Source organism: Pseudopipra pipra, chromosome 5 (assembly GCF_036250125.1).
Source record: "Pseudopipra pipra isolate bDixPip1 chromosome 5, bDixPip1.hap1, whole genome shotgun sequence".
NCBI lineage: Eukaryota > Metazoa > Chordata > Aves > Passeriformes > Pipridae > Pseudopipra > Pseudopipra pipra.
The window spans coordinates 43915980-43925825 of record NC_087553.1 but is presented as its reverse complement, the minus strand read 5'-3'; the positions used below and the strand labels follow the sequence as shown (position 1 = coordinate 43925825).

Genomic DNA, 9846 nt, shown 5'->3' with positions numbered 1-9846 from the left:
AATATGACTTCCATTATCCAGCAATACAGTATTGTTTAAGTTGTTTTTTTTTAAAGTAAATGTCATTGATCAAACATTATAGACTCTAAGAAGTTTCTGCAGCTGCCTTGTTTGAGAGATAGCTCCATGAAGGAGCTACAGCCTTTTATTTGCACTTCAGTTTAACAGGCTGCTGCTTGAGAACACACGCAGAATTATTCTTGAGGAGAAAAGAGAATGCAGAAAGAACTGTGTCTTGCCAATACCACCCAAGGAGACTTTCTGCTGTGCCTTTTGTAACTGGACTTGTCTATCTTACATTGGCCTTTTTAGCCATCAGTGTGCTTGTAGCAAGCATGGATAGAATCCTTCTCAAATCTTCATTCGCGAAGCCTAGCCATGATGAGTTTAACAAGAGAGATGATTTGGGTGTTGCTCACACAGCTCCTTAATCTGAGGTGCTGCTTGAGATATGCTGGAGCAAGGCATCCCTGGGGTAGGAGTCACCCGGAGAGCAAGGCTGCCACTGCAGCTCCCACGTCAACAGCAGCAAGTCTGAGAGGCTGCTCGGTGCTTGTTCAGAACCCACCTTGGGTTACACAGAAAGTGTAGGGACCAGCTTCCTACAGTTCTCAAAGCATACAGAAAACAGAACATTTCTAATCACACAGAAAAATACAGAGCCTGACTCTTTATGATTATAGAAACTTGTTGAGTCAGTACTTCTAAGAAGAAATCAAGAAAAGAAACATGCTCTGGCAGCAGTGAGAATCAATCCACAGGGACCTGCCAAACTCAGATCAAATGGATTTGGGAAAAGGGATGTGCAGCAGGGAAGAACAAGCAAGAGTTCTACGCTCTCTGGCTGTGTGCCTGGTCTGTGCTGCCCTGATAACCCAAAGGGCTCTGCACTCTATGTTCCAGTTCCAAATGGAAAAGGGAAAATTAAAAAAAAAAAAAAAAAATTGAGACAGGTCATTTCAAAGTGAAAATTCAAAGCATTTCTATTTTTCAGATTTTTTTTCATGTTCTGATTCAAGCCACTTAGTAAAACAAGTGCAGTGACTCAGTGTCTCAGAGTTGTTTTTTGATTTCATCTTCGCTTTTCTTAAAAAAAACCCTACTTTGAGTGAAAATGCTATTTCAGACAAAACTGCTGGAGTGTGCTGGTAGGTGAAACAGCACAGTTGTTACAAGCTACAGAGCAATAAACAAACAAACACATTTTTTAAACAAGGCACTTAAGAACCTCAGTTTATGTTAAAGCATAATTTTATTCATTGTTAATGCAACTTTATGATTAGTCATATTTTCCATTATCACCACCCTTTTACTACTTTACCTACTGTGTGGTCACAGTTGCGTGAAATTTAATTCATTCTAAGTACATTTTTAGACATAGGTTTTTGTGCCCTTGCCAAAATCTGAGAGCAGATTAACTTTTCCCTGCTAATAGCAAATACCTATGATGCTGCTGCAAGCACCCCTAGCACCCCTGACACTTTCCACTCTTTGGCTTACATGGAAGGCTGTGTAAGCTAACTACAATGGAGGTCGTGTTTCCCCTTTCCTAAGGGAAGGTTAATAGAGAAAGAACTTTACACTAATGCAGAATTCGATCAGTTTGTGGCAGAAGCCCGGCTATGGGCAGCTGGCTGCTGTAGCGCTGATGCTTTCTTAATGCTGCTGGTGTAATGACCTGCAGCAGGTAGCAGAACAAATACAGTTTATTTTAAGCTAGGAGAGGGGCTAGTTTCAGTTATAAGAGCTGGCTTGATTATGTATGTCTTCTACCACTTACTCAAATAGTAGCTTCCTCATTGCTGTGCTAGTCAGTCACAGCTACTAAAAATCCATAGAACAAAAGCCTCATTTGGAGAAGTGTTAACAATTATTATGTGGTACCAGTGGATCAAATATTTTTTTGTGTGAGCTCTCTGGTTAGTCAATAGTCTGCAAAATTTTTCTATATGCTGTAATGCAGGCCATGAGGGACCTCCAGATGCCAAATGAAGGACTAAGTCTTTCTGGTTACTTCTAAGAGTCTAGAATCACAATGAGATTGAAAAGCAATTCCAAACCCCCAACATACTCTGTGTCCTGCAGAAAATGCACAGTTGCCCCATTCAAGAGCTAATAGTGTGGCAGCTCTAACTCCTTGATAAACTTATTGAACTGTGTTAAGAGGAGTAAATGTTAAAACCTGCACAAGTTATTCCCTTGGAACAAGGGGATTATTCAAAACCCCCCTAAGATATTACAGGAACCCCAGCCTTCCTCCCTTGCATTCACTTTACAGTATCTCTGTAGTTCTGCCTTACAGTAGCTTTGCCTACTTCCCTATCATGCTGTGCCAGCATGTTAGCAGCAGGACAGAATTAGATAGGGCTGTCCAGTGCTGGCACATCTACGAAACTCAGTATGAAACCTCACCATTTGAACAGAGGCTGGAGCCCTGAATTCTCCATGTTATAGCAAAGCAAAATGGAAGCATAAACAACACCCAAGGACATCAATGTCAATTACTCCATTACAGTCTTTTGTTATTTCTAAAATAAGTAGGCTGGACATCAGGAAGAGTGTCAAAGGTAGTTTCTTTAACTGGACAGGAATGGATGTGGTTTTTCATCATTTAGCCATAAAAGAAGCTGAAGACTCACTGATCAAGAAGTTATTTCAAACGGTTCTATAATCAATACCTGGATTTTGATAATCCAGCAGCAGACCCAAATCATAAATCATAGCTTCTCCATGCACATCTACAAAGGAAGTCCTGAAAATAAGCAGGCTGCACATTGCTATGGCAAATGAGAGGGTATTATATCATTTCCAGTGGCATATTTGAAATTCACAGGGCTTAAAATTAGTCACCATTCATTTCAGAACATAGTATATAGAGGTGCTCAGATTGCAAACTCCTGCACTACACTTGCTGGCGAACAGCCCACAGTCAACAGTCAAACTGAACGGGAATAATACAAAAGCTCTTGTTGAGGGCTGAGGAAAAGGGATCATGCAGAAGTGCTATCAGTAGAGTCCTTAACATAGAGTAATTTACGGTTCTGTTCTCTGTAGTGTGGGAAATAAAATTCTGAGCTCAAGTCACAAAGCCTAAATTTGTTTTACAAGCAGTAAAGTTAAATGCTACCAACTTCACTCCCAGGTCCTGCTGTCCCATGGCATTCCTGAGTCACACTGATCACACGCATTCTGACACAGTGGACCCCGTGACTCTGGGAAACTATGCACTGCACCAGCAATATTTAGACGAACACAAACACAGAATAACAAATGGATCTTGTTTCTTGCCTACAGAAAAGGACATTTTAGATGCAGTAAGGCGTAACTCTCCAGATGATGTGCTCTTTGGTGCACAGCTGCTTTTGGCATTTTAAAGCAGAGGACGAGTGGAATTAAATACACAAAAAGCATTGTAAAGAGGACAAGAATGCACGTATTTGATTGTAAATATTTTATTTCTGCCTCCTCAATTATGAATTTACTGCACATTTGTACCAAAATCTTCCTAATGCTGTGGCTAGCCACAATTCCCCTTCTCTCTTCTAGCATTCAACCTCTCCTTACTGCCTGCAACTGCACTATACTCTGTAAACCGAATCCATTTGTCCTAGCCTGACACCACAGTGATAGGACAAGCAGAGAAACTGGAAGCAGAATAGTGTAGGTTATCAAGAAGGTCCCCTGAGGACATGGGAGCAGTATTGAGCTGAGAAAAAGAGCAGCCTGGGAAACAGGAGAGGCTACATGTGCCTTTTGGTAAGTGATAGGGTGTGCACATATGTTATTTCAGTGGAACTACTGACCCCTAAATACTTCAGCACAAAAACCATGAGAAGCACCTTTTGCCACACATTAGTGAGCAAAGATACTATTGCTTTTATTGACTGCTATAAGTAACGCTTCCCTGAAATATAATAAAGTAAGGTATCTAGTAAGTTCTTCATTGGAGTAAAATGGTTACATACAAGAACTGCATCTTGTTATACATTGGCTTCTTCCCTTCACTAAACAGGCTGAGGTTCTTTTCTCCCCTTATTTTCTTAATAAAATAATTACATAAGGCTGGTAAACTGACATCCAAGTAGTCGGTCACGTTCTCTATGACAAAGCAATACACAAAGTGAGAAAAAAAGGCAAAAATCTGTAAGTGTAATTCTCTGAGATGTATCACATCTGCAACAAGAAGTCTTACAAGTAGCTAGTACAATTTCTACTTCTATTTATATTCAAAAAGTAACACAATCCTCAATAACGGTCCTGGCCTGTAAGGCTGGCAGAACACAAATTTTTGCAGCGCAAATCTACCTCTTAGTTTTAAGCTTCTTTGAAGCAGCTCAAGGAATAAGGCTTAAGTGTTCAAGAGATCCCTGAAACTGAAATGTTTGGTGACACTAATGAGTCCTCGGTTGGAGAAGTGGCAATATTCTCTGGCAGAAACTTTGGGCCTAGCTCTTTGCCATTTGTCAAGATCCATTTACACTGAAGTAAAGAACTCTAAATTAAAGCATTTGGTGCTGAAATACTGTAGCACTCTGTCAGGTTTTGTCTTTGAAATAGTAACAGCCTCCAGTATGCAGGTATCCACCAGTGTTATGCACACCATTTAGGTTACTGTTTTGAAATGCTTGCTCCAGAGAGATTCTGGTAAAGGAGTAACTCATCTAAAATTTTTAAAATTATTATTCAGGGCTTGCAGAAACTATACCTCAGCAGTTGCTTGCATGAGTTCAACAAGCAAAACATTCTGTTGTGTAAAGCATTAAGAGCATACTACCTTTAAAGAACATTCTACAAGTTTTGAGTCCATGACAAGATTTCAGTTGCTGCTGGTCATGAAACTGCAAAATGTCTGTCATTCAGCAACACTTGTTTCTCATTCTAAGACTCTGAGATGCAGTATAAGATTTACTTACTGTTGGCTGCAACTTATTTTCCCATCACATCAACTTAAAATTTAGCTTTCAGCTGTGTAAACATCCAACTCCCAACTCCCTAACATCTGAATCTTCAGAGGGGAAAAAGAAAGGGGGGGGGGGGGGAAAGAACGAAGGCAAGTGAACTTGCAAGCCTTTAAAACAGATGTTTGGTTACATCAGTGGCCTTAAAAGAACTATTAAGATATTGCAACTATCTTGAAATTTACAGATTACCACTCTATTTAAGCACAATCCATTAATTAAACACAAAAACTGGCTGGCAGAAAAGAGGACTTTGCAGCTTTCACTTCCATTTATGGGTACTTAAGGCATCAAATAAAGTTTAAGTCATTTGTATGTTTAGGTTGCTAAATGAAATTTGATAGAAAGCATTTAAAATTCATTGACCCTGAACATTTATTTAGGTACAGAGATCCAAGCCTTTGGAAGATTAGGATCTTTTCAAGGAAGATGAAAAAGTAATAAATGGGATTGCTATTTTTCTCAACCCTCCCCCACTACAGAAAATAAATTTAAGGCTTGTTTTTTATGATGGAGTTATTAAGGATAAACATTAACTCTGGAATGAAAAATGTACTTACCGTTTATAACTTTGTTGCTGTTTAATATGTCAAAAAGGTAATGTTTGGTTACAAACACGAGCTTATTACAGCCCCCAGCTCTTCTCTCCCTAAAAAAGGGGTCAGTGGGGAGGGGGCTGAGGGGGAGCAAAAGGAGAGCTATCGAGTGAATAAAATTTAAGATTTCTTGCCTTATTGACTTATAGCTTTTGTTTAACTCATGAAAAATTAATCTCTTTCAAATGCACTTAATTATAATCAAACACCCATATCAATGTCTGTCAGCACATCAGCACATCTGGCAGCAATGAAGACAAATTAACAATAAGTCAAAAAATCTGGCAATATGATCAACTAAAGCACGCAAAATCCATTCTGTACACTTAGACCACCAGCGACCAAGGATGGATTAACTTCCTGTCTCTAATACTGGTGCCTAAAGTAAAGGGAAATTGCATTGCAATCTGGGTACCAGGTTTCTGGCTACAACTAAAAGCCCTTAACTCAGCTACACCAGGCAATGAAATCTTTGCTCGAGCTTTAGCCATGATGCCTGTGATGGCCTACTTTAACAGCTGCATTTAATTTAGTTTAAAAAAAGATATCTGGCAACCATGTAAGTTTGCACCTTCAAAGCAGGCAGATTTAAAAAGCCAATCTCCTATAGTAACCACTTTAGAATCTCACTGTTCTAATGGAGTGATGACAACAAGATTCACAGATTTTTAAAATAGTAGGTATCCGTACACAGAAAACCAAAATAGAGTGTTTTCACTTAGTTTTAATTACTATGTTATAATAAGCAATCCTCTTTTTCCAACTTCTTAGAGTTGAAGATATTGTGTTCATTACTGCAAATATAATCCAGCAAGAATTCACAATTGTTCAACTTGACCGAGCAATTAAATAAAGCACAGATCTTTTTTATAACCAGAGAAAGGCAGCCAAGTAAGGAACAGAAGCACAAATTAAACCAAAGTAAACATTATCTTGTACTTGGATTGCCTTCTCATGTTGGGCATGGAGTGGTCGTAGAAGCAAAAAAGGAGGGAGAAAGGGTATGGGAAAGCAAAGACTCAGGCATGCACTGCATATTTGGCAAACACTGAACGCTAACCCGCTCAGAAAAGAGCAGTGTTACCAGGTAGATATACAGTGCCTTTTTTCTTCTACTGAATAGCGTGATATGAATTTGTGCATCTACTGTGCATATCCTGCAACAAATGCAGGCACACTACAACACAGGCATGGAAAAACTGGCAGTACTACAGCCTTGTGTGCATGAAAACTGGGAGCGTGTGCGCACAGTGGAAATTCGCTAAGTGGAAAAGACTTGCATACTTATTTTGGTTGAAATAGCTTCAAGCCACTTTTCCAGCAGCCATGGCAGGACCACACCAACTCTTTGAAGATGAACATATTTTACACAGTAAATCTAAAGGTACAAGTTTAGGTCAAACAAAGGTGCAAACATGTATCAGAAAACACTGTCTAGAAACGTAATTCACACTGTTCATTCTTCATACACTAATGTGGGTCAGAGACCACACAGCAGCAGATTTTATTAAAAGTAATGTGCAAATAAGATGCATGATACCTGCAAACAGCATGGAGTTTCCATTTGTAAAAAGGTACAAGTAACAGTAAAAAATTAGAATGCTTACTGCTCATTTCAATAAAATGAAGTCTGACATAGAAATACATGTGCTGTATTATTTACACCATTAATTTACAAAATATATTTGCATTAAAAAAGCTATAAAATAATTACAAATATAGTATTTTTATAAGGAATGTTTTTTCAGTACAACAAACGAAGAGCACTTTGGCAATTATGCTTTATTGGAATAAAAATACATTTTTTTCTTCAGAATTCATAGCATCATGTGGTTTCTTTCTTTCCTTCTTCTTTTCCTTAGTCTCTTTTTAAATAAAGTTTCATACTGAGGTAGTAGTATGTCAAAGTATTTCTTTGGTTCCAGAAATCAATAGCAAGTCCAAAAAGAGCTATGTATCCAAATCACAGGATTGGAAAGTAGAAGTCCTAAAGTTTTCAAATGACTGTTTGCAAGTATAAAAGCTATTTTCTCCTCTAGAATCTGTCCTTTCCTTTCCCTCTTCATCTGCCTCTGCATCAAAGTCCAGTGAGGCATGATGATTATTACGGGAGGTTTTCGGTTGGCAATTTGCTGGCTGCCTACAACTTGAAAGAGTGTCCAGCTGAGGCCTCCATAAAGGCTTTCCAAATGTTCCTGAAAGACAGTAAAAGAGTGAGTACAGCAATACCGATGCTAACAGCTTTGTGCCTCACCAAGAGCTGCATGTTGGAATGCAAGCCAAAGATTGACAGAAAAAATTCACCATAGTGAAATTTTACTTCACTGTTGTTTTACCCCTTAAAAGAAAACATCAATGTGATCACAAGTATAAAGCAAGACTCTGCCACCTGAGACATTAAAAACATTTCCAAAGCAATTGTATAGCCACCCACAACTTTCTTTCTTTTGTTTTCATGACTACTTCCATACCCATTTTAATTTGGAGAGGGTGGTGAGGGAGGAGGTGGGAACACAGACCAAACTGCAAATGCAAGACACTTTCCAATGCAAAGGTCACAGCAGTCTCCCTGTTTTGTTCTTCAGTGAACGAATGGCACATACCATCTGCCATGTAGTTCAGAAAAAATAAAACAGGTTTTTAAAAAAATTTAACTCCTGACCTGTATTGAGTTATGCAACATCATCCCACAGTGCAATCCAAATGCTAAAGAAATCTTTTTCTGGCTAGCATGTCTCATTAATAATAAAAGTCCAGCTAGCCACACGCTCCATTCATAACTGATCATCTAGCCATTTGTGGGTAAAGAGAACAGTTGTAACCCAACGAGAATTCAGCAGTTCAGTTCAATCTTTATAAATAATTATCTGGATTTACTAGTCAGAAAATAATTAGCATCAGCACCTCTGCAAGAAGGGCCTTCTCTTTTTTCATTGATACAGCTATCGCAAATCAGCGTCTGTAAGAGACACTCAAAGGACTTATTTTTAGAGGAAAACATGCCACAGGCTGATTTTGAAGAACTTGAGTTTTTATTAATAACTTAACACTACTATCTTTAATAAATTTTGAACCCAAACCACCACACTTTTGCTTTTGCTGAGGGGCTAGAAGCAAGGGTTTTAAGTAAAACCGTCATCTGAGAAGTTACTAAAAATGGAATTGGACAAGATCCACATTTGCATCAATGATTTGTAGAGCAATTTTAACCTAATACAATATGAAAGGATGTTCCTCACAACAGCAAAGCTACAAATGAGTCCTATCTTAAAAACCAAAATCCAAGCTATGAACTTCCTGATTCATGCATTGACAGTAAAGTTAATTCCAGCTGTCTTCTTCATTGTGATTCTATAAGCAAAAGGGGAGTTGAATTTGAAGACAATGCTAAAAAAGTGGATTCACAACTAAGGACAAGAAATCTATCACAACTTCTTCCAGTCACCACCTCTGAGATCTAGCCATAGGTTCTTTGAGGCAAGAGCGCTAATGATTAAAAAGCATCCAAGGCAGTGATGATGCAACTTAAGCGGGGTAGTAGCCTAAGAGAACTGATGAAAAGAGTAGTTCTGTATAGATTTTTAGGGCAAAAAGAGGACTCTGTGCCCTTGATATGGCATTAACTCCAGGGTATACAAATGTACAGCTGAACTACTTCCTGCAGGAGCCCTATCCACACAGTCCCACCACAGTAATAGTGGCAGGCAGCCAGGGGGCTGGCCACGTGTAGTCGCAGGGCCTCTGCCAGATGTCCTGGCATCTGCAACATTTTATAGTTCAAACATCTGGCTTTCGAAGGGGGAAAACTTCAGAGGTTGTGCCTCCCTCCCCACCCCCTGAGAACAAAGAGCCCAGTGATGCGCATTCCCCCAGGTCCCCTTGCAGAGCCATCAGACCCAGGCCTTGATCAGCCAATGCTGACACACCAGCCGGGAAACAATCCACGGTACCAGGGCTGTGCTTGGTGTAAAGACATCACAAGGATGAGAGCAGTATGTGGTTTTATATGCATTTTAAAATAACCAATATCCAAAACTTAAGAAGCTTCAAAGGTAAAGCTTTTCTCCTTCCCCCCATCTCTTCCTGCAATCTGGATTAAAATTGTAAACCCTGAACTAAACTTTGGGAACTCTTTTTGTCATACAAACCATGAGAAAAGGACAAAGGGGGGTAGAGAGAGCATTTTTACATAGTGCCTTACTTTTAAGGGTAAATAGTTCTGGCTTCCTATGTTACATGATACATACTCATACAAGTTCAAGTCTCCCCACCTGCCCTGAGCCCTCCTGAGA

General features: G+C 39.2%; 1 protein-coding gene across 3 annotated transcripts in view; it reads right to left on the bottom strand.

Annotated features, from left to right (window-relative positions):
• Positions 1-7009: 7009 nt before the first annotated feature.
• Positions 7010-9846, bottom strand: part of LRIG3 (leucine rich repeats and immunoglobulin like domains 3) — a 39169-nt gene continuing 36332 nt past the window's right edge. For all 3 annotated transcript variants that reach the window (XM_064655816.1, XM_064655817.1, XM_064655818.1), the window contains exon 19: positions 7010-7749. In XM_064655816.1, coding sequence (XP_064511886.1) covers positions 7505-7749 — 245 coding nt within the window. In that variant the 3' untranslated portion in view covers positions 7010-7504. The remainder of the gene's footprint in view (positions 7750-9846) is intronic.